The sequence below is a fragment of the Notothenia rossii genome (genome assembly GCF_949606895.1).
Source record: "Notothenia rossii genome assembly, chromosome: 7".
Classification (NCBI taxonomy): Eukaryota; Metazoa; Chordata; class Actinopteri; order Perciformes; family Nototheniidae; genus Notothenia; species Notothenia rossii.
In genome coordinates, this window is record NC_136905.1 from 63,588,508 (window position 1) to 63,614,418 (window position 25,911).

The window sequence follows — 25,911 nt, forward strand, 5'->3', positions numbered from 1 at the left end:
TTATTCGGAAAATATTTCTTTATTACATAATAAATCTGATTTTTACAGCCTTTTTGTAGGATAGCAGTATTTTAAAGTGTCAAAAACAAAGTGACAGTAACAGACTGGAACAAGAAAACCAGTGTTTTTGTACCTACTGGTACTACCCAACAAAGTAAGCATTTTCTTTATGCCACTGCATCTCACAAATAAACAAGGACATTTAATAATCAGACCCTGCAATAAAAATAAATCAAGTTTCACTTTAGTTTTTCAAGTAACTCAACTCAAACTCACTAGTCACTCACTCAGCATCATCAGACAGGTTTTTAGGAATATGAGAATGTCCACATTTCCAGGTATTTATAAGCTGGGGTGTTTGGGCATTTACAATATCCCCTGCTCTGGAAACAACTCTCTCGCTTGGTACTGATGTTGCTGGGACACCAGTGGTCGCGTTAACCGAATATTTTATTTAACAATGACGGAAAAATCTGAAAGCAGTCTGTCATTTTGACAGATTAGAACAAACTCGGAACAGCGCCAACGTTTCCCCGCAGCGAGGCTCTGGTGTTATGCCGTGTTATGCATGCCCTCCAAAAGGAAATGATATAGTTCCCAAACCGTACTTTGCCGTACAGATCAATACATGTCTGGGAGGTTTTGCTTCACGCTGTGCGCGTCCCGCGAGGTGCATGCACACACGGCATAACACCGCCCCCCCCCCACCCCCCGTTGACAGTTCACGAGCATGCTCTATCGTGAACTGTTCAGACCCGACGGGTAATAAGGGATTATGACGGATATTTTACGATCCTGTCTGTCAAAATGACGGACAGCGAAAAAGTCTAACGCCAGGCTTATTGACATGGCGAGATATAACTATATGGTTGGTACTTGTCAATGTCTCTAGGTGTGTAAATGTAGCCCTGTAAATACGATGTCCTTTTGTGTTATCTGTTGTTTTATTTTCATGTTGTAACCTACTTGCTGCCATGTTGGACAGGTCTCTCTTGAAAAAGAGATCGATGATCTCAATGGGACCACCTGGTTAAATAAAGGTTTAAAAAAAAAAAAGTGTTTAAAAAAAAAAAAATATTTTTTAAAAATTATTATTTTTTAAAAATCGCGGTAGATTTTGTCAGTCTCACGACGGTATTGGGAAATTTATTTACCGCGATACCGCGATATTCGGTATATCGTTACATCCCTAATTGATACCAATTGTATGATATTTACCTTGTTCATTAAAAATTAAAAATATAAAATATATATATATATTTTTTAAATTTAATATTGTTTTTAATAAAAAAAATTGTATGTGGGAAGAGGTGGGGCGGCGCCCCTAGCGCCCCTATGGGCCGGCCGCCACTGACTATAGCCCTTGCCAAAAACGGAGTAAACAGGCAAAGGAGCAAACACATTGATATTAATTACCATTTCATTAGGGAAACTGTAAATAACGGAAAGTTAACTTTGGAGTACTGCCCTAGAGTTAATGATTGCTGATGCCATGACCAAGTCAGCTACAAAGCTACAACTAAAGAGGTTTGCTCAAGACATGTTTTGCACTTAAAACTGCACGAGTGTATTCACATTGTTAAGGCAAAAGAGAAGCCTTGTTATGTTGTGTTAAGTATTATTACTTTGTAATAGCACCCTAACTCTATGTTTAATAGTAAGTCCCGTTTGTGACGTCATAAGCATGATAAGCGCCGAGCTTGTCTCATGTTGATTACGCAGCACAGCCATGCTGGTTCATGTCCCTGAATAAATGGATGAGAGAAGAAAGATGACTTCGCATACTTTATTGATTTAATAGAAATCCTCAGAAATCTCAAACCACAGGTGTCCTGCAGTTCTACGTAATGGTTTGGCATGAAAGGTTAAATATATCAAATAGCACTTGCTTGCCTTTGTGGGGATTCAGTTTCCTTACTCTTTGTGCCAGCTTTGGTTGACCCATTTCCTGTGGCCTGATTTTCAGTTGTCATGGTGAAGCCAAAGCATACTGAAAGAAAATGGGGGTGATTTGCCTGGAACACAGATTAACGAACTTTACCTGATGACATTTTGCTAAATGGTGTTTATTTGTTCTACAGTTAAAAAGTTAATGGTGGGTCCCAACACAAAGGAGTGAACTAAGCTGGAGCCCTGTCACGTAGGCAGTGGTTGAGGCTCAAACAGAACATAAATCCAAGTTCTTTATAGTTATCTGATAATCAAATGTAGTCATTGACTATTAAAAAAAACAACGTAGCCTTATCCTACAGGCTGACATTTGGAGTTGCTGAATATATCATAGCGATAGCCTGTATAAGAAACGTTTAGGGAAGATCTGTGTTCACAATAGTAAAGGGAACAATCATTTAGGGAAAGCTTAGCTTCTTTAGTCTTCATTACCAGCCACACCTTGGCTTCAGAAAAAGATCAATTCTGAATAACTGGCTGACACACAATTAAATTAAAGGGTTTGGGAAAAACTTTTGTTCTTGTTGATTCTGAGTCACATTAGAAAATCGATACCACTCTGTCTACATGTTGAATATGTTGCTGGAGCCAGCAACCTTTAGCACAAAGACTAAAAACTAAGGGAAAAAAGCTTGTCTGGCTAGGTAAAAAGCTAACAAAATGTGCCAAAAAAACACCTTTAAATTCCCTACAGGTTACAGATAGTCAGGCTAGCCCTTTCAAGTCTTCATGCTAAGCTAACTTCGCTAGTTGCTAGCTTAACTTTGTTATTGACTGGACAAGCATGTTTGCTATCAATCCTCTCATGTAACTCTCAGCAAGAAAGCCAAATAACTGTTTTTCTCCAAACCGTCAAACTATTCTTCTAAAGGTTACAAATGTAAAATTGTGGCTCTCGGCGCAAATGTCGAGGGTGAAATGTGTTTTGTCTTGTCTAACATGCTGATTTATTGGAGTCCTCCTCAATGAGGTGTTGTTAATGTTGTCACAAAACTTCACAGATGGGTCACGGTGAAAAAGCATGGTGACATCAAATGAGTTCAAATAAGCCTGGGGGCCAGAGTTGGCACGCTGGGGGCTGGAATGTACCTCCCTCACATTTGAATTTGACCAATGCTGGAGCAGCACCATCAGCACACTGGGGGGATGGGTAGGACACCCAGACAGACCTTCTATTTTCCAAGAACTGCAGTTGTTGGCGGGGAATGAGAAAAAAACTAACATTTTCTCCTCCCCTCCTCTTAGCTGTGACGCATGAAGGTAATGAGCTGGAAGCATGGCGTAGTTTGAGCATTTGCACATTTTGAGCAATAAAAACAATGTAGACACAGTGTTGTACCAAATATAATATACAGCACAAGAGTTGTTAACCCAGTGTTGGCTTAACAATATTCAGTAATAACAAAAAGGCATTAAAAATACATATCTTTTTACATTTTCTACCCCACAATTTACTGCAAGTAGTAGGCTGAGGAGCAGTAGTTTAACTCCGTCTGCCTGCTTAAAAAGTATGAAGACAAGGTACTTTAGATAATGGCATAAAAATGATATGCATACAGTCAGGCAGAGACAAGGGTAATCTTTTAAATTGGCAGAAAGCACGTAAAACACGTGGCACAGACCACCCAGGAGCAGGGTGGGGCGAGGCATGTCTCTTCATCAATGTCAGTCTTTGCCACTTGTGCACAATCCCCAGTCTCCAGTATGTCTCTAGAGCTTAAAATCTTCAACACTTGAAGTTGAGTTAATTAAAGCTGCCTCAAAACCTTGATGTGAGCCAAGTAGGCTTTCCTACTCAGTACTGGCCTCTTGCTCTCCCCCTTCCTCCCCCTCTCCCCCTTTCTCCCCCTCCTCCTCCTCTCCCCCTTCCTCCTCTCCCCCTCTCTCCACCTCTCCCCCTACCACCCCCCCAGCCTCTGCCGCGGTCGCTGCTTAGGTGTCCGGCCGAGCGCCTCAGCTTCCTCCTCTCCTCGTGGTGATCCCTCTCTGCCTGCTGCTGCTTCCTCTGCTGATCTGACTGCAAATGAGAAAAGGAAAAGGCACGTTAAATAAATAAAAGTATCCTGCTGTGTATTTCCACCACCTGTGCCTTCATGGAGTGAACAAATTGTACATTTATACTTTGGGGAAAGAGCAGAGTGAACCACTACTCATTTCCAGGTTATATTTTAATGTCAACTCGGTTAAATACACAATTTTGTGTTAAATACACAAAAGCATAAGCAAAACTTGCTCAGCTTGTTTCTCTGATAACTTTTTCTGAAAACCCAGCCATCCGATGACTAAAATCCTTTATTCGGTTAAAATAAGTAGTAGTAACAACAAGATGTAACGGTATATTGTAAAAATGTGGCTAAAAATATTATCATAGCTTCTGGCAGACGTTGGTAACTCGAACGTATGCACAGAGAGGAAACGTCATTACAGAAGACCAAAGAACAAATGGACTGTTACCTTGAATAAAAGAGATTTTTCTTTTATTATTAATAATGTTGGCTGATATAAGTTCACATAAAAAAAGATTTAACAAAGATCTAGCGTTATTGTGCAAATGTTATATCTTATACCTTATTGTATATAACTTACTATTTTCACACAGCCTGTGATTAATTTAAATGTATTTTCTTATACATTATTATGCTCGCGGTTGTTCATATTTAGTTCTTGTTTGGGTTACGACAACATTTCTCTTAGTTTATCATTTTCAAACAGTTTTAAGCATGTTAGTGGTAAGTGAAGCTGGCTTTATGTGAAACGCCTTTTATTTAACCAAAAATTCTACCATGAGTGTCTACAGTATGCAAGCGCTGGAAAGAATGTTTCTTGAGTGACTGTATGAAGTTTAAACTTCTCCAGGCCAATGCATCCTCTCCACCTTAGACAATTGGTTGCATTGAAGAAGTTGAACAGAGTGACGGGAGCGAGTTACAGGACAGACGGAGGATGGTGCACCAGGTTGGTTTACCTTTTTGAGACTGAAGGTCAGCTGCTTGCTGCCTACTGCTGTGTCGGCCATAGTGCCGGTTCCAGAGTGCTCCTCTAACTTCAGGCGGTCCTCCAAAGAAGCCCTGGCAGAAAAACACAAATTCCTCAGAAACGATGAACCAAACAATATCACAGCGCAGTCAGGGTACAAGTTATTAATTCCACACCAAACTCGAGCACCGTTTTATTTGTTATAATTAATATTCTAATTAATTGACAACTGGACAGGTAAGGTTATCCCTCATTATAAACAGCTGAAAACTCTGAAGCAAGAGCCTGAATACTAGTCTGGGTTTCAAAAATGTCCTGCACAATAAGCCTCCAACACTTCCCATTTGATACATTTCCACATACTTCTGTAGTTTCTGCTTGCGGGCCATGTCGTTAAAGCTTCTGAACTCCTCCCCGGCTTTGATCTGATAATACTGAGGCTGGCGTGCCTTCTTGCTCTCGGCCGTGTTGGATGTTTCCTCTCCTCCGTTTTGCTCCTTCTGCAGCACAGTGTTACGGTCCGCTTCCTTCCTCTCCAGCCGCCGGCGGTCCCGGCCCTCCTCCCAGAGCAACCTCCGCTGCTCCCGCACCTCCGCCACCCAGCTCTTGTCGTCGTCGTCGGAGCTCTCCTCCTCGGAGCTGGCCCGACCCTCGGGCTCCTCGTCGTCCTCACCCGCCTGGATGGAGAAAGCCATTCATGTGATATTATTTTTTGGCACCAAAATACGCCTGAAGCCTCTTCTGATACCATGTCTAAATATACAGTTTGTGATTGCAAACAAGAGAAAAACAGATGACTGTGTCTTGGGGGATTGAGGAGTGCCGCAAGATAATATCTAATATTTTAATCCAGTACATGGTATTTATTTTTATATATTTATTACGCGCCCTTCTGGCAAGAACCAATTCATATCCCTACTTCCCCTCATGTGGGAGCAGCTCCAAACTTAGAAAGCCGGATGTCCTACGCTCAGACACTTGCATTTGTAAATTAGGGCTGGGCAATATTCAATATTATATATAAGTATATAACATGGTCAAAGACAAGAAATTGTACTCTAAATGTCTGGAGACTGTGTGGTTGATATGGCGAAATTCTTCTATCATGGAAAATATTTTTTTAATATCATGGTAACGGTATAACAATACCTTATTCAGTCTGTAGATTAAATTAAGAAATGGGTTGAAATAACTATACCCTGCTGTTATCCCCTTTTATTTTAAGAATTATTTTTTAAATGGAAGTTTCAATGTTCCTGAGAACAATTTCAAAAGGTTAACAATGAAATACGTGCCTGACTATAGTTAGCGCAACAAAATACTCACATGCGTATTTTAGAGTATAGCAAAACAAAAAGGACTTGACTTTTCCAGCAGGATTTGCTTATCTGTCGGTTCAAAAACGGACAAAACACTATCAAAATAAGGTGCAACAGTTCTCCCTCGTCCTTTTCAATAATTTCACCATTCTCAACTATTCCTACACGATACTTTGCAAGGCAGCTAGATTTTCTACATCACCTAAGAATCACAAGACAACGCAACAATACCTTCCCTGGTGGAAACCACATTGCCCCACTCTGCTGCAGTAGCTGTATGTTTCCTACCTGTGCAAGAAATGTGAGTGAGAGCCAGGTTCAGCGTTACCTGTTGGGCGTCGGCAGCCTGCTGAGCCATCAGACGCAGCTTCTTCTTCCTCTTCTGTCCCACCTTGGAGACGATGGGGTTGAGGAGGCGGAACTCTTCGCTCCGCTCGTCCACCTGGTACTCGGGGTTCTCGAACATCACCTTGAAGCGGTCGTCTCCCAAGACGCTGGGGAGAGCCTGCAAGTTCGATAGTTGACATGGGGAGGGGGAAGAGATTAGAGTTGGTGTTTTTTCTCTTGCATACAGTATATTAAGAGTAAATACATTCAAAGACTTGGGAAGTGCTCATGGTGACATGTTGAAATATATGTCCTCCTACCTTGCCCTTCTTTTTCCTATTAGTCAGCTCTGCTTCGTCATCACCCTCCTCCATCAGCTTGAGAGCCAGCTCCTTGTTCACCTTGGGTAACTTCTGTCTCAGAAAAACATATTGGGCATTTGATTACAGACAAATGAAAAAACAGGCAGTATAATCCGCTTAATCCTTGAGTCAAATACATTTCTAGTAAGCTTAAGGTTATTGGTTTTATTCGCTTGAAGAAGAGTGTGACAGAGTGTGCTTTGCATTCAGGTGTCGAACCCATGGAAGACTTAATAATATCACGCCACCTTTGGCAATATTTCCTGTGTCACTTAACGCATGTTCTCATGTCCAACTCTTCACAAACAGACGTGGAGTCACAGTTTTATGTTTGTTTAACATTTTTTATTTTATAAAAACTTGGTCAGGGTCGGAAAAAGAGTCATATGGCACATTTCCACTGCAGCACGTAGCACGGTTTAAGCGTGCCGTGCCAAAAAGTGAGCCTGGCCTACCAAGGCCTAACTGTACCGTACTAAGCCGTGCGAAATGCGCCATTAGACAAATAAGGGGCAATTTTTTTTTAGATTCATATTTGTATTTATATTTATACAGAATTACACAAAATTATCAATTTCTCTGGTTTTACTATTCATAGGTATGTGTTTGAGTCAAATTAATTTTTTATTATTTTATTCTATAAACTACTGACAGCATTTCTCTGTGTTGGAATTCAACAGACACCGGAATGGAATGGCTGCCACAAATGTAGAGTGTCTTAATTATTTCCAGAGCTGTATATAGAAACGCTCTCTGGCGAGAACTTTAAGATTTGAGCCTTAGCATGCACAAAAACCTATATAACGCACTACAGGAAAGTGAAACCCCCGAAAAGCATAATAGGGCCCCTTTAAGTTATGTAACTAAATTAGGTAGTCATCGTAAAAAAGTGAAAGTCCAGGGCTTTAGGTTTATATTGCCATAGCGTGAAATGACAAGCAAAGCCAAACGTGCAAAGTGTTAACATGGGAAAAGACTTAATCAATTAACCAGGTAGGCCAAACCAGTTTAAAAAGAAAAGTGGATCTGATGAATGTTCACATCATGAATGTATGTTGCCACGAAAATGTATATGAAAGACAATACTAGAAAGATTGTGATCTGCAGGATTTTCTCCCTTACACCAACTTATGTCACTAGCTAAATCCACTAGTGGAAAGTAGAGACTTTATGTCAGGACCGCTCACCTTAACCTGCACTCTCTGCGTCCTGGACTCCTCGATCTTCTGGCGGATCTTATCCTTGCGATACTCGTCGTATGCGAAAGGATTTGCCATAGTTTTCACCTGCGGCCAAGACAAACAGCAAACAGACACTTAAACAGAATGTTTCATCTGATGTATCATCGATGCATATTCAACACCATTTAAGATACGTTAACACAAACTATGAATTCATTCAAACCTTTATTTAACCAGGTCCCATTGAGATCATCGATCTTTTTTTCAAGGGAGACCTGTCCAACATGGCAGCAAGCAAGAATGGCACCTTACCTTGTGATAAAGCCTGATGTCCATGAAGTAGCCGTGCATGTAGGCTCTCAGGAGAGAGGATCCCACCAGGTGAGACAAACCTGACGCACATAAAGACAACACAAGATCAGCATGATTATATTTAGTTGGCTAAATAGATTAATACAAAATAACAAAGTTATTCAATAAAGCTATTAAAGGAAAACAATTCAATTTAATCAGAAATTCTGGTATTTTGTATAAAAAAAATATGAACGTATCCTTTGTCACAAATACTTTCATATAGAACATGATATTTTACGAGGCGACATAACTGCATAATTGACAAAACAAGGATAATTTTTAGTCAGCTACAAGCAGCGAATGAATGCATCAACCAATCACGTTACATGGGAGTGTCACGATACATAAACACTACAAAAAGCATGGACACTTCATATTCTGAACTAAGATGGCCAACCTTTTTAGCATTAGCCAAAGGCAGCACATGTCGAATACACTCTTTTAGCTGTTGCCTTTCACCGTAAAAGACATTTTATTTGACATTTCTTTGTCATTTATTCACCAAGCTTAAGTCTTGTTGTTTTAAGGCTTTAGCTAAGAATTATTATATTCAAAAAAAGAAGAAAACAAAAAAAACTTTGGGGAGATTTTTTTTTTCTTTCTGATTGTACAGTATGAGTAAATGCATTGCCTCATATCGTTCCCCCAGGTATGAATGGGAGCAGTCGCACAACCAGGTGATTGTTAGAAAGCATTCTGATAGCTTAAAAGCCTGACGCATGTGAGAGCCTGTAGAGCAGTGGTCGCCAACCAGTCGATCGCGATCGACCGGTCGATCGTGAGTGTGGTGCGGGTAGATCGCGGACCGTTAACAAAAAAAGTAACAAAAGAAAGACAAATAAAATAAAAATAATAATGTTTGAAAAATACGTGTTTAGATGTAAACCTATCATCCACCACCCCGTTAGCAGGTGCCACTTGATTGACATATATTTGAGACACCTCAATAATATAATACATTAACCGTGCTTTACGTGAACCTCATCAAGAGTCATGACACAAGAGAGGACGGCAGGACTGCAATTTCCCGTGTTCAGTGAATGCAACAGAGGCAAGTCACCAGACCAATCAGAGAGTTGCATGGAAATACACGTGTGCTTGTGTCATTCAAGCTCGGTCCCTCGCTCGAGGGAGAGAGGGACCGGTGCTAGCGGGGACCGTGATGTTAGCATCTGGTTAGCTAGCTGCACTAACGGACTTAAAGAGCTGTCTCCACAACAAGCTGGAGGAGAGTCCTCCCCTGTCAGACTGAGGGGCTCAGGTGAGCTAAACGGACTCTCTTGAGTGTTTAGAACGGGTTTGTCACAAATTATTCAAAAGATTATTTCCGCGGCTCACCTTCTTCATATGCTCATTATAGTTATACAAACAATAAGAGAATACATGAACAACAGGTATGAAATACTATATGGCAGTAAAACAAGAATACAGTTTAAAGAGTGATTTGTAAAATATCAATAAAGAAAAAGAAAATCTGTTTACAGTTCTGTTTCATCTGGGTGTTGAGAGATGTATCCATAGATCTCTTCATGTTGCTCTCAAAGTGCACCAGATTGATGCTTTCAACTTCAATATTTAAAAAATAATCTTCTCGGGGGAGCATCCCCCCGGACCCCCCTAGAGGAGGTGAGGACCCACCTAGAGGAGTTGAGGTCTGCCCCCCACTCATAAAAAATAGCACTTTACCCCTGCCTATATGCCGTGAGCTGATTATGGAGCCTTCATTGTAACAGTAATTCAGATGCAATTAGCCTATATAAAAGGCCTCAAATTGGAAGCACTGTCTGGGCCGTCTTTTTCACTCAATTCTGCAATAGGTAGATCTCGCCTTTCCCCTAGGCCGAGGTCGGTGATCTTGGGCTTAAAAAGGTTGGTGACCACTGCTGTAGAGTGTCACAGAGAATGCTGACTTATTGCTCTTCCCTAAGATCTCCTGTCAGTGAGTTCTGCGCCGGCTGCCTCCAGGTTACATAACAGGGCCACATCACACAGTTTCTGTAAATCAACATTGCTGCTCGCCTCCCTGCCCCCTCATCTCCTTTTATTCCACAGCAGCCAACCACCTTTCTCCTTCTTGTCATTTGATCTCTTTACTGCTGAGCCTGCATTCCAATGTTCATTCAACCCTTTCAGTATCTCCCCCGACCCTCCTTCCTCCCATCCCCACACACTTCTTAACCTCTCAATCTCTCTTTAGGCCTATAGTTAGGTAGACGGGCCGACTGTGGAAACCTAAGGTGGTAGATTGATTTATAGCTTTTGCGTTTGACTTTGAGGGCCCTTTTTATGCAGGAATCTGTTTATATTTTTACCCTCTTTTAAAATACAAAAGGAAAAGTTAAAGGAACCAATTGGGGTTGCTTGGTTTCGGAACGTTGGGAATTAGGTGCACAACTTTGAGTTTTGTTTCCACAAGCAGTGAGCTTTTCAGGAGAAATTAAGGCAGCAAGGTCTCACCAAGATTTTCCAGGTCCTTCCTGGTCACAAACTTGTAGTCATCGTACACTGTGCTCTCCGGACTCTCCTCCAGCTCCTCTGTCAAGTTGTCCAGGAAGGAGCACCACCGAGGTGCAGGGCCAAGCGCCTAAACACACACACACACACACACACACACACACACACACACACACACACACACACACACACACACACACACACACACACACACACACACACACACACACACACACACACACACACACACACACACACACACACACACACACACACACACACACACACACACACACACACACACACACACACACACACACACACACACACACACACACACACACACACACACACACACACACACACACACACACACACACACACACACACACACACACACACACACACACACACACACACACACACACACACACACACACACACACACACACACACACACACCACTGGTTCCGATTTAGACTGTTGAGTAAGTACGAAATCTGTTGTGTATTTGTTGAAACAGAAATAGACTCACTGTACAAGCTCTGGTTTCCATTCCAGTTAGGTATTACAGAGCTATTTTCAAAGAAGCTTGGAATTGTGCTGACGTGACCCGAAACTAATAGAGCAAAAGCACTGGCACAGCAGAGTGTCACTCAGGCCGAGCAAATCAAGAAGGAACTCCATTTCAGAATCAGAATGAGAACCCATTGGCCAACTTCTGGCCATGATTTAGTTTTAGTTACCTAAAATTAGCTTGTTAAAAAATCTATTTGTTGATCTGTCGTCTTGCAACTCAAATGCCACACATCTTCATCGGACTGTACACAACGAGTGCTTCACAGAAAAGGTAGTCTTGGCCCAGATATCCGCTGGCTAGTACCAAACTTGGCCTCTGCCTCCAAATGCTAATCATCGTCATCATCGGGACATGGGTTTTACTTTTAATGTAAACACTTTTATCAGGATAAAACGTGCACCTTACAGTTGCTGCAATTTTAAATAATGGCTGTTAATGTTCACTTAAGATGAAAATGTGAATCACTTGTCGCTCTAGTTATCCCTCATATCCATAAATGAGTGTGTAAAATCCTTCACCTTTGTTCTGTGTAAAAATGCATGCTAAAGTCCAGCTTTTATGCTGCTTGGGAAGTCTGAGTAAGCTACAATCAATGGCTACCTTGGTCAATCAGTTGTTCGTAGGTTTAACGATTGAGATCGAGAGTTTTTGTCCCGGCAGCAGACATACATGAGACTTGTGTCTCACCAAGGAAATGCTGTTCAGGGAGAAAAAATGGTTTTGTGTCCGATCTCCTACATTAGAACCCTTATTATGGGGTCACTTTAAAAAGGAGGATTACAGTGCGCCATAACCTTTTCAATGTGCAAAAACGAATCATTGTTGAATTAAAATGGACTTCAAAAGGTTTTGATCTTATCCTTTAAAAAGGGGCACTACTCCCGTTTCTTTTTGGATTTGACATTAACTGGACACTCAGGTTAAGTGCGAGTGTCTCACAATGGCATGAAAGACACTACATTTCACCCAAAAATCACAACCTTAATAGTGTGTTATGTTTCTATCCCCGGTAACACAATGGCATTTATTTTTTGCGAAAGAAAACACACTGAAACGTGCTGCAGTGGACAGGGCCATGTTGCATTTTTCGTGAACCAAATTCCGGCTGGGCTGACCTGACCTGACCATGCTTTCTACAGAACTGCTGATTTAAATAACTTCCCGCGTTGCAGTGTATTTAAACTGGTCCTCAGCAACAATCTCGTGAAATTTAAAGTAGATTGGTTTGAGGGTTGATGAGATAATCAAAACTCAGATACATTCAGAATACCGTCATTATAGCACCACCTCAATGTAGGCGGGATCTGAGCAGATGCGCTGTAGTTCTAGGATCAACAGGACACTTGTTTAATAACTTAGTTGGCAGTCAAACAAAGTAAGGCCTGATTTTTTTTTTTTTCTGGCATTCCATCGTAGCTTTGGAGGCTGCCATTTAATAAAATCTGTTTTTTTGCACCCGGCTGAAAATAGCTACACCATAAGTATTTAGCTATTTATACCAAACCAGCCACTTTCCTTACTTTTGCTTACAGAAAACCAAAAAGAGAGAGTCAAGTTGAGTAGTCATGCTTTACCATGCTGACGTCATGTGAAGTCAAACATTGGGGACAAAGTCTAGCCTCCAGCACCTGGTCATTCTTTAGTTTAATCACTGCTTTGCTTCCAGCTGATAAGCTGTGCAACAGACACAATCAGAGCTGTGAGTGAGAGCAGTTCTTCTACGTAGAAACATTACAGAAGCAAGATGTCAGGTTGTTCACACGCCTAAATGCACAGGCTTGTCTAGTCCTGGCTTTTTCCAAGAAAATTGATATCTGAGATTATAAACAATAACATAAAAGTTCCCTCAGGACATGAAGCACTTGGCAAATTACAAAATGTCTCGACTCATCTCATAGCTACACATATGCTTAATTTCTCAGAGAATGCAGTAATATGTTGTATCTTGCCCAAGCCAAACGGCCTATTCCACATATTGTTAACAGCATTTCCTAATTGATAAAGGATTTTGAAACATTTGATTTTCGAAGGTTTATAAGGTTATGTTGAAACTAGAGCTGGGTGACATTCTCTAAAAATATTATCACAGTACATGATATGGCGATATTTTATAATCCCTTTCCATACCTATCACACCAGTAAGAGGGTTTTTATATTAAAGTGGACCTATCATGCTATATTTGAATAATATAGTGTAGGACCATACCTATATAAGGCATATTTATACTTTTTATTTTTCAAAATACCAAACAGATCATGCATTTTAGCCATTCCTCATTTCGCTCAATTTAACACTGTCTTTTCATGGGCTGATTCTGTGAGAACAGCACCATCTACAGGCCTGGCATATGTACTACAGCGTCTCCAGCGCCTACGAACGGAAATGTCTGTGGCTGTCTCCTCCTGATTGGTGGAGTTGGCCCAATAACCGTAGCGCCACTTCTGTGACGTCACAGAAGTGTTCAAATCTGGATCAGTCTGTTTCAGATCCGTTGCAGCCCCTTTTTAAGAGATTTGGGTATGGAGGAAAATAGAGAGGGTTGTGTTTCTGACACTTGGTGAGTTCCCTGGAACACCGGGGACACATATTCATGTATAAAAGACGTACAAAAGTGCATTTTGCATGATAGGTCACCTTTAAGACATTTAGAGCTATTCATGAATCATGATACCCCTGCCTAACCTTACCACTCATATGCATCTGTATCAAATATAAGAATTATAGAATAGTTACATTTAACTGGAATTAATTTACGTCTTACAATATCAAGTTATCATACACACATCTTTTTAAATATCCGGATTGGGATTCATGTTGAATCATACGCGTGGACCGGAAGGTGTGTGCAAGCAACTAGGGCTGCTCAATTAATCGTATTTTAATCGCAATTACAATTTTGGCTTGCAACGATTATGAAAACAACATCGAAATAAAACGATTATTTATTTTATTTTATTTTTTATTATTGGTTTTTCAGTTGAATTATACTTAAAGTTCAGGGTAATCAACTGTTAAAAACATACTGTTCACATTTTTTTTTTCAATAAATGGATGTTTTCAAAGTAAATGGATAATTGTTTTTAATAATCGTGATATCAATTATTGACCCAAATAATCGAGATTATGAGTTTTGCCATAATCGAGCAGCCCTACAAGCAACCATAGGTTTCACTTTACTTTTTTATTTCAATTCCAACCTTAGTAAAGAAAAAAATATTTTACACTGTTGTTTTACGTTTATAAAGCCCGGAAGTCCTAATGAATTCTCCTATTCTTTCTTTGACCCCATGAGGTTTCACATTGAGGTTAGGAAAAGGCTCTTTTTTTTACAATACGACCACAACCCCAGTTTCACCAAACGAGAAACTGTTTCCGGTCAAGGAGGTGAAATGACGGCTCGCTAAAAGTCAAAAGCCCTCGGGCTGCCAGATAACTCGGTGGTGAGAGCTGGTTTTAATTCTGGATCTCAAATAAACCTTTTTCTTTTTTTTTTTTTAAACCCTCTTCAATGCTGGCTGAAGTCTGGCTGTAAGTTCAGATAACGTTTGATTCGATATGCAGCAGCGTTTCCGTGAGTGGAGCATGCATTTCCAACACATTTATATAAATAGCCTAATTGAACTTGAGTTTGTGTAACGTTTACCTGAGCTTTTTCTGTCTGTGTGTCTCATGCCAGCAGCTTAAAAAAATGACGGGACAATTTATACTCGATTGTTCGCGATATAGTAATTTCATACATCGTACGTAGAAAAGGTTGCGATACATTTAGTTTACTCAATATATCGCCCAGCCCTTGATGAAACCAAATGACCAGTTCAACAAATAACTATAAAGACAGTATTGTATAGAACTGTGGCAAACTGAATTTGTAACCCAAAGCCACAAAGAGACATGTGCTTAAACGCAGAGGGTGTAAACAGGTAGAATCAGACATACAATACAATTAAAGCAATCAGCCATATTCCCAAAAATACAAGCATGGGCCAGAAGAGGATTCCTGTGACCCTTTTAATGCAGGATATCATGTGCATAAATGCAGAACGACCATGTCCATCATTCCTGGAATGAACCCATTTACACAAAGCAAACTGTAGTGTAGTGTAAACACACACCTACTTTATAATAACCTCGCTGTCAGATCATATCAGAGTCACAGGATGGTCTGTTGACAACAACGGGCTTCAGCAGCTTTACTCGTGATATTGCGTCCTTGTGAGCACCACAATCTTGAGTGTGAAAACAAACTGCCAACAATCTATTGCTTAATTCCGGCACACATGTCCTTTTTACACACCTGAATAAGCTTAATACAAACAGTCCTGTTCTGCTTAGAGCAATTATTGTTGCACAATTGGGTATTTGTATGAAAAAACAACAGTATGTGAGTGTGACCTGCGTGCTGTTAAGTAAACAGTGCAGATGCCTCTTGACTCACCGGCATGTAGAATGTGTTCATCTTGGGATCCTCATTGGCAGTGAAGAGCATACCTGACGAGGGGACACAGGATGCAGGCAAAACAATGTGAGGATGTGGGAAGATATTAATAGAGTGCCATCTGTGGTGTAAACACTGAATTTAGTTCCGCTCGGGAATATTTGAAGGTCCAATAACACTCGGAATGTCCCATTAGCCTTGGGATGCTACTGGTATGCCGAGTAGTAAATGGGACTTTTATCTGCATATCCTGAGGGCAGAATGACTTTGTGCAAATGTTGCCTACCATAAAGCTGTTAAACCTGTTAGGCAGCTGAAAGGAAAAATATATAAGAATTTGTGTGAAATAAAATGTAGGAAGGGGTCTTTAGCTCTCTGCTTTTTAACAGTTTGTATAATGAAACCTCATGAAAACAATATAAAAAAACACATTTAGGATTTCAATGACGGACAAAACTCCCAACAGTATGAACTTTACTGGAAGATGGCGCTCCCTGGAGGTGAAAGACTGATTCTATTCCTCCTGACCACTCCTCATTTATAAAAGGGGCCATATCAACCCGAAAAAAAACTTAAAAGTCCAGGGCTCGACATTAAGGGCTGCCCGATGGCCCGGGGCCATCTAGTATTTAGCTCGGGCCATGAAGCCTCACCTGTTGGTTGCCCGATCGGGCAATCTATTATACAATTATCATGCAGCTCGCGGATCCAGTAATGAGTGACCCGACAGTAAAACTAAACATATCTATAACTAGTTTAGGTAGTTTGAGAGGTAATTAAAATAGCTACGTGTGATATTCTAACCTGAAGTGTGTGTTTTGTCCGCTCACCGCTGCATGTGATCATGCAGAGCTGCGTGCCGACTCGTCAGCAGCAGCTGATCTCTCTCTCCCGTCAGATTAGACTTCACTCGCGTTTATGTCCATATCGATCAGATCCAGCTAGTTCTAGCTAATGATATGACTACCTGCTTATTAAAAGACACCGTGACCTAAACAATAAGTGTCGCTATGCAACCGGGTGAGGCCACAAAGTATAGCGCAGCATTATGCATTTGTTTACATGCCTACCGGAACCCCGAGGCATTAGCAACAGATCAACGCAAAATCAACCCACACAGCACATCTCTTTCTCCACATTAAGTGTTACACATTAGAATGGACTACTCTTGTCTGTCAGATACTCTTCTTGTCTGTCACATAAGTGGCGCAACTGAAGCGGTATTGCGCTAAAGGGAAATTATTTTGACCGGACATTTTGACCGAAGAGATTTAGATTTGCCGGCTAACGGGAACTCTGACGTCGCCATTGTGTGTGCTTCGCGGATGCACTCGGCTGCTCGGGTCTGCTCGGTCAGCTTCTGGATGAGGAGGCATTCCTTCAACCAACTTACAGTAGATAACATTACAAACATTTTTAACAGGGGCCATAATAGCGTAAATAATGTTTGTTTTGGCAGTTATAGCTGCATGTAATGTTTTCTACTTTTTTACATCTGGGAAGGCATTTGCCTTTATCAGATGGAAAGTGTCTTGACAAACAACTTAAATATTTACTATAGCTATGCAGGGCATGCAAGCGAGCAAACACAAACAAGTGAAATGAAGAATACAATTGAAATTGTAATATTGTGGTGGTTCATCTTATAATTCAGTCTAGAGAATGCACCAGACAGCATCTAAGACCTGCAAAAATCTAAATGTTCTAGGGGGAGGCCCCCCAAACCCTTCGTGCGTCATTTCGTCCGCGCGCATTTTTCAGGGCAATCTCTATTGGGCTCAGGGCCATCTGTAAATTAGCTTAGATGGCCCACAAAATCCTTAATGTCATGCACTGAAGTCACTATTTATGTTGGTTTGAATCGTGTTTTTTTTCCATTCTTCAATTTTATAAAGGGAAAGGTATTTAGGAATCCAATTTTCATGCTTGAAAGGAGAACTTTGAGTAGTGTAAATCAATCACCAATGTAATTTTTAATACCCTGCATGCTTGAAAAGGATCTAGTGAACTTTAAACCACACAGATAGTTTTTCAAGCACCAAAATGTTGTTTCCTTACTGTATGGAGAGGTTGTAGAAATTAGAGATAGTCCGTATGTATTTAAAAACTTTAAAAAGGACAAAAACAAAGAATAGATGTATCTGTTAACTTATGGAATGGTTGTGATAAGGAATAAGGAACATGTAGATCCCTAAATATTAAAAATAAATAATAAGGTTAACACAAATAGCACAGAAATATGACTATTATGTTTTGATTCAACTCTTAAAACTCTAAATGTCTTTCGGTTTCCTGCTTCGTGTTTGTATAGCCTATATGTAGTACTTTAAATGATGCATATTAGGTAGAAAGTGTATAACGGGTAAACATAAAATAAGCTTAGGCAACGGCATGCACCTTTTTAGTCTTTCGTTTGCCCTTCAAAGCCTTGTTTTATGTTTTATTTGCATTATTTTTTGTACAACTAGAAGAACCACAATAAAATAGAACTGCTACTATCGTTTTTTTTTTGAAAAATTACTTTTCAAAGCATTTAATCCAACTGCTACAACGACACTTGTGTTGTCCAGCATGATCAAATAGAGAATAAATAAGATAGAGATATAAACATTATCTTATGTTTTATTCTCCTTGGACGGACTGTTCTCACCTGAATTAGGGTAGATGCAAACATCATTGATGTTGGTCTGAGGTTGTATGGAGGAGAAAGCCTTGCCCTGTGAATAGATTCAACAAATACAAGTTAAACAGCAATCTAGACAGTCCAGTCCTGATAAGGTTGTTTCAAAAAAGCTAATATACAAATATGAAAACACATCATCATCCACCTAAAGCAAAGGTCAGGTTCTGTAGTGCCGTGGTTCCCAACTTGTGTGCCGTAGGATCTTTTTACTTTCCACATTTTGTTCTCACTTATTAAACTTCACTCCATATAAACTTAATTTTTTTACATGTACAATGGAGCTGATAAGCTAATAAAAAATATATTGCTCAGATTTAGAAATATTAAATACCGACTGCTTAAATTCTCATGACTTGCATCAGCCGTCATTGTTTACCGCGTGCAGAGCAGCTTTTTATCCTCACGCCAAAATATTACAAGAGTAATGAGAGTGAGAGTGCTGGAGGAGAGGTTTGAGTCATATTTCCCTCCTATGAACGAAGAATTTGATTGGATGCGGGATCCGTTTAATCCTCATTAATATCAGCCACTAGTTTAAATAGCAGAGCTCAGGATGCACTCGCAGAGCTATGGACCGCTCCCTGAAACTGAAGCAGGGTGAACTACTTCTGGATATCCTTTGGCTGCTTGTGGGACACAAGTATCCATCCCTCTCAGAGAGTTTTATCAACGTGCTTTTACCGTTTCCAACCTCGTAGTTGTGCGAGCTGGCGGTTTACTCACTCGCATATATCATGTCAAAAACAAGACCCGCCCCCGGCTGTCAGTGGAGCAGGACCTCCGCGTTGCGCTGTCCACTATCCCCCCCACGCATAAAGAGACTCTGCTCCCAAAAGCAGGCACAGGTGCCGCACTAACATGTGCCTATCATAGTTTTATTTTAGTTTTGCTGTTTAAACTGATTAGTCTGTTATAATTATTATTAAGTTATTATTAATTGTAAGTTATCATAGGCCTACCTCTTTTGAAATCAAAATGTAAAATAATAACTCAAGAGTGGTTATTAGTCTGGTTCCATATGATGGATTCTATGGTTTTTAGGATGACTTATATTTGATTATTTGTTCTATAAAATGTTCTATTAAATTAAATACACATTTGGAAACCAATTGATGATGTATTTATTGTTTGTATTTTAAGCTCTGAAGTGGTTTTTAAATCTACGAGAAGTTGGTGTGCCTTGGGGTCGAGAAATATTTTCAGGTGTGCCTTTGTAAAAAAAAAGGTTGGGAACCACTGCTGTAGTGGCTGTTGTTGAATCTTACAGTGTCTTTGCTCCAGACTTTTATAATCTTGGAGTCGGCAGACACTACCAGGTCCAGTGGGTCGTGGAAGTTGATTGATTTGATTGGCAGGTTGTAGAAGTGATCTTTAACCAGCAGCGGCTGGTTGGAGCGCAGGTCATAGATCAGCACCTTCAAGACAAAGCAAAGGGCTCATAACGCTGCTGTAGTTCACGTATCTATTTCATTCTGAAAAATGCTACCGTCATTCAAACCAACAGCAAATGGCTACATGTATTAACAGAGGCCACATCACAGGGCACTTGCTGCTCCTGACCTTTTTAGTCAAAATAGAGTTTGTTTTGAGAACAGTGTGGCTTTTTAGAGACTGAGTGACATCAGCCACAACTTTATTAGAAAACTAATCTCAGGAAACACACAATATAAAATGTTCTGCTACTATGGGGTATCTTATATAAACCAAAAACCAAAGTTAGAGGTTGGTTGTGAAGTAGTGTGCGATCATGTTGGATCATCTTGTTAAGGAGGTTATACCATGAGCAATATTATAAACAGTGTTTAGAGTTGGTAAAAATACTGAATAAAGACGTTTAATGGTAAAAATGTGTGTTTCTCAAATTCTGTTAGGGTACGACTGTGGCTATGAAGTAGTGTGTTCGTCTTCCAATCTAGTCAACACATTGATGTATCCCTGGGCAGGGACAAGGGTGTGTGAATGTTAGTGTCTGTAGGAATATGTGAAAGAGCTTTAAGGGGTCATACAGACTGGAAATGGGCTGTATACATACAGCCCATTTATCATTTACCATGCTGCAAATGATTCTTCAGCTTTTTTCTTTGGTAACTTAACATCCAGACATGTGATGACTTAAATCCTTCAACTGGGAAAAATATAAAGTTAAAAACAACCAAGATTTGTTGTTGGCATAAATGAAACTGACCGTTCTGTTGATTAAAATTTGAGATTTGTCTAGGTTGGAAAATTGGTGAAAACATTGCGATAATGCAAGTACAAAACTCAACACAATAAATAAAATGGGGTAGGTTTATAGACATTTCAAAGAAGAAATGCTACATTTTTAGCTCACCTGTCCTGTGCTGGTGCCTACTGCCATGGTGAGGGAGCCGTTAAACTTCAGAGCGGTAATGGAGGGCAAACTTTGAACTCTGTCAACAAAAACACAATGAGAATAACACTAGTCAGCCAAATACTAAAAAATGAAATAATGGTAAACACTGCAGTGTTTTAAAACACACCGTGGAGGGTGTATTCACCATCTTACATACAATTGCATATCGTTTTAAGGCAAATGAATCATTATGGTACTTTGAGAGGCATTTGAAATGCAATATATGTTTACAATGCCGTGCTCATGTAAATTATTTGTGATTAATCATGTTGTGCTTAATTTAATCCTAAACAATTGGTTGTATATAATGGAGTTGACCTAAAAAGGTAAAAAGTCACTTGGTAATCTTCACAGTTGGTGATATGACACAGGGTTAAACTGTGAATCCTATACAAGCTGGACATCTCAAAGTGTACTGTAATAATGAGCAGCTTGTTTTTGTGCTGCAGAGGAACAGGTGGGGGAGAAAAGTGAAATGTGGCTACATGTGCATTGTTAGTTGAATAGAAATGTGTTCTGGGTGTGGCACACATGGTACATACTCTGCTCCCTCAGCCAGGCTGCTCAGAGCGCAGTCCAGCTTGCCCACTCTGGTCCGAACACGAGGGTCCCAGCACTCCACCCTCCCCTGGTCATCAACAGAAGAGAGGACAGAGATAGTCAGATAAATGCAATTCCCATGTTTCTAGATCCTTGGAAGTGAGATAGAACGATTTGAAAAACTTGAATTTTAACACACAGAAAGGACTTCAGACACTTATGTTCATCAGCCAAGATAGTTTGTAATACACAATATCTTAAAAAAAGAGGAACAATATCTAACCAGGCCCATTTCAGAACAATCGTACAAATAAGTTAAACAACAGTTCAAAAACCACTTGATTATTAAACATAGCCAATGGAATTGATACTTCTTGTTTCAGTGTAACTGAACTCTCTATTTGAACATGTGAGACTGTTTGACTTAAAGCAGACAGAACACTCCGATAAAATAAAAAATAAAAAGTCTTAATCCAAAGATTTCAAGCTTTACTAGGGGTTTCTATTCGTTTTTTATTATGTAGTTTATGTCTTTGTATATTTTATAATGCTATAAGAAATCAATGCACGGCCACACACGCACAGTTCTACTTGTGTCTGCTCGTAACCGGTGGCTCATTCCCAAACTGTCTGCTATGGTGCTTACCTCAGAGGATCCTGTGGCGAACAAATGATGGACAGGGTTGATGTCACACACATTGTTTTCCCTGAGGAGTCCAGAAAAACAGGCAACATGAACATCAGCTAACAGCAATCACCATAGTGCTAGTCAGTTAATAACAGATCACACATGTTTTCCTCTCGGTACAACTAGAGTTAAAGCCCACCATCTGGAATACATTTAACAATATGTTAAGTGTGTTTTTTTTCTACTCTTTTTGTCTCATTTAGAAATCCTGCATCTGATGTTGCTCACAATGAGTTTCAGCAGCAGCTATTTCCTTTTGTGAGAGGAAACTTCAGAGACATTCAGCTGTACGCGATTGACTGATGAGGAGTCTGTTTTGCACCAAAATCTGTGACTAATCGTCACAACAGAATAGTAAGGGTAGTTAGCTTTTCTTTGGTGAGCTTTTGTAACTGGCAGTTCCTGATGTCAAATATACAATAACTGCACATCAAAAACTGAACACTAAGTATGATCATTTTAGAGAAGAGCACAGACATCTGCTCCCTCAGTCCAAGAGGAATGTGAAAACACCTCTGGTGACAAACTTTGTACTGAGAACAGTCAAGGTCAGGCTTTTTATTGGATAAACACATTACGAAAACATTTAAGGGTTTATGAGATCTGCAAGTGTTACTGAATCATGCACATATAAACAACATTGTTATACTCACACAGCATCGGTCTGAAGTGAGTTAAGGAAGCGCCCTTGTTCCAAATTCAGTCTGAACACTTCAGAACTGAAGAGGAAAAAATACAAAAACAAAAAACATTAGCAGTATTGCCAAAACAGCTTATTTCTCTGGCACGAACAGGAGGAATACAACAACATGCCAGGATTAGAATACTGCGTATCTCACGCCACAGAAGTTATGCAGCTGTATGAACAGTCAACAACTCTCTCTCACCTCGTCCCCACAAAGAAGAGGTCACAGGAGGGGTAGTGGTAAGAGAAGTCCCGTCCAAACTTTGGAATACGTGTCTTGTAGTAGCTTCCATGCTGCGAGTGGAACTCTACGAAGCGGTCGCAGTGCAAAAACACCAACTGTACAGAAAGCAGGTAGGAAATTAAAAAGGTAGAAGTGTCAAAAATACAGAATTATTCATTGCATTTTCATTTCAAAAGAAAAGTTAGGCAGGGTATACAAACCATAACCAGCTGTTTACCACAGAGATATAACAAATGTTTTCCTTAAATACCCCCTCATGTAAGAATATGTCAGCAAATCACTTTACATTTGATCAGATACATTTTTGAAAATGAGTGGTTCTGGGAAATTATATACAGCTCCGGAGAAAATTAAAGGTGGGGTAGGTAAGTTTGAGAAACCGGCTCGAGATACACAACATCCCGATAGCAATGAATATCTTAAGTGCTTTGACAAAAAAATCCATTAAAAAATGTCATCTGTGGAAGCCGTGGTACTGAAAAAGCACGACCAATCATCTGAGCCGGCCCGGCTAAAATAACTGGATGGCCTACCTGCCTGTCAGCCTTCCATCTGTGCACAAACTTATCTCGCGCCCTCATTGATCATGTGCGCGTTCGTGTGTGCTGGAGTAGGGGCTCTGTAAGGAAGTGGCAGATTTTTTCCGGTAGTCTATTTTCAAATGCTAGCGCACTCGAGCTGGTTTCTCCAAAATTACCTACCCCACCTTTAAGAGCCCACTGCAACTTATCAGTTCCTCTGCTTTGACTATTTATAGGTGTGTGTTGGAGTGATTTTAAAAAAAAAATGTTTTTATTGTATTCATAAACTACTGACAACATTTCTCTGTGTGGGAATTCAACAGACATTGGAATGGAATGGCTGCCATACATGCAGAGATGAGAGTGGTCTCTTATTTTTTCCAGAGCTGTATATATTTGGTAGTTGGCAATTTCAACGCATGGCGTGAATACTAGTTTCTGATAACCTTACAAAAGACAATGTTATGCATTTACAAACCATAAACAATGACACACGACACAAAACATGCATAAAATCAAACGTTTACAACAGCGTCTATAAAGCGTTGGGGGAGTGTCTTACCTTTGAGTAGTCATCAGACAGGATGTCAAAAGCCACAACTGTGAGAAACAGAGAAAGAAGTTAATTAATTAAGACGGAGATGACATGAATGCCTTAAGTCAAGAAGGTGTGTCCACTGACTTACCATCTGAATCCAGACAGCGCTCAAACTTTAGGGACAGCTGGTATGTGTCATAGCAGCGAATCCTGGGTTTGTAAGTACCTAAAAGTAAAGGAAAACAGATGTGTTTATTTTTTATTTCGTATCCACCATGACATGTTATCATGACATTAACTCTTGCTTTATAATCCACAGTTTGTCTTACCTGTTGCCAGGATGAACTGCCCATCCTTGGACACTTTGATGGAGGTGCACACTGTGGGCATCTCAAAGTCCTGGATGAGCTCAATCCTGCGCTGAATGTCTGGAAAAAAATTGATTATTCTTACATTAGTAGACATACAATTAACCTGTCTGCAATAATTAAATTGAATGGGTCAACTCACCAACATCTTTCTTCTGTAACTGCCTTTTCTTCCGATCTGACAGCCACTGCATTAAAAAGGTATATGTGATTAGGAATTGTCATAAAAATAACCAATAAAACAATACTTACAGGAACACTTGGCTCAAACTTTATAGCTATGTTTCATATGAATTTCTTCCGGTTTTATTTCAGCTTTCAAACCTTATAACTATGTTTTTTATGACTCTGTTCTGGGTTAATTTAAGCCTATATCACTGTTAGAGCATTTACTGAAATGAGCTGTTCATTATAGGATATGAAAACTAAAATGAGTGCTCCCTAATGTTTGTTTTTTTTAAAACCAAGAACTGTCAGTTTATTTATATGACACATTATATTAAGTGAGTGTTATCTTGAATATTGTTCGTTAGTGAAACGTTTTCCATGAACATTGTCAGAGCTATAGTTGTCAGGGCTACCTGTGTTAGCTAACAGTTAGCTCCTGAATTGAACGCCAAGCAGTAACTTCATCCCTCTAAGTGCGCTCGAGCGTTTCGTGCTTCTTACCTCAGGCAGAGATTTTCCATGACTTAAATTATAAATTTTCACGTCATTCACACTAGATATCTGCATTGTAGAAAGTGAATAAGACTCTGATCACACATAACACTGTTACTGCACACCGGCAAGCAGCATTGAATCCACGTTGTTGCTGCGGCCGGGGCAAAAACAGGAAGCGAGGGTGAGTTTTCCGAAATAGGTCCGACTAGAAACTACTGTGACTGAGCATGTTCCCCCTCCTCTCCAAACTTAGTCTGGGTTTGAATAATAAATACAAAAACAATGGAGTCTTTGGATTAAAATCCAAAATTGGTGTATTTGAAATCTTGTGAATTCACGTCAATTCTTTAGTAGCATCCAGCCCTAAAAGTCACCTTTCTATTTGATGTTTTCTTGAGTGTGCGAAACTATTTCATACACACTATGGCGCATTCAAGTATTCAATTAAAATTCCTTGTGATAAAATAAATAATACAAAATGATATCCATACAAGAATGTTGGGACTCAGTTTACAAATATTATTTATAAAATGTCTACAACTCCACAAAAGGGGTATCTTTATGTTGCACACTTGTTTAGCATAACATTTATCTAGACATACGGTTGGTTAGCTAGCTGTATCTGCTTTTATTTATTATTTATTAATAAGGATGACATTACAATAGTT

At 39.9% G+C, this 25,911-nt stretch overlaps 1 protein-coding gene across 1 annotated transcript; it reads right to left on the reverse strand.

Annotated features, from left to right (window-relative positions):
- Nucleotides 1-3,281: 3,281 nt before the first annotated feature.
- nol10 (nucleolar protein 10) lies at nucleotides 3,282-25,464 on the reverse strand. Its single transcript, XM_079694751.1, has 21 exons — nucleotides 25,250-25,464; nucleotides 24,723-24,768; nucleotides 24,542-24,640; nucleotides 24,361-24,438; nucleotides 24,237-24,274; nucleotides 23,112-23,248; nucleotides 22,878-22,943; nucleotides 22,183-22,243; nucleotides 21,539-21,624; nucleotides 20,955-21,033; nucleotides 19,888-20,037; nucleotides 18,590-18,656; nucleotides 15,940-15,992; nucleotides 10,927-11,053; nucleotides 8,428-8,507; nucleotides 8,122-8,220; nucleotides 6,893-6,985; nucleotides 6,574-6,750; nucleotides 5,290-5,603; nucleotides 4,916-5,018; nucleotides 3,282-3,967 (listed from the first exon to the last, which is right to left on the reverse strand). The coding sequence occupies exons 1-21, from the start codon at nucleotides 25,313-25,315 to the stop codon at nucleotides 3,746-3,748; spliced, it is 2,241 nt and encodes a 746-aa protein (XP_079550877.1). The 5' UTR covers nucleotides 25,316-25,464; the 3' UTR covers nucleotides 3,282-3,745.
- Nucleotides 25,465-25,911: the final 447 nt, after the last annotated feature.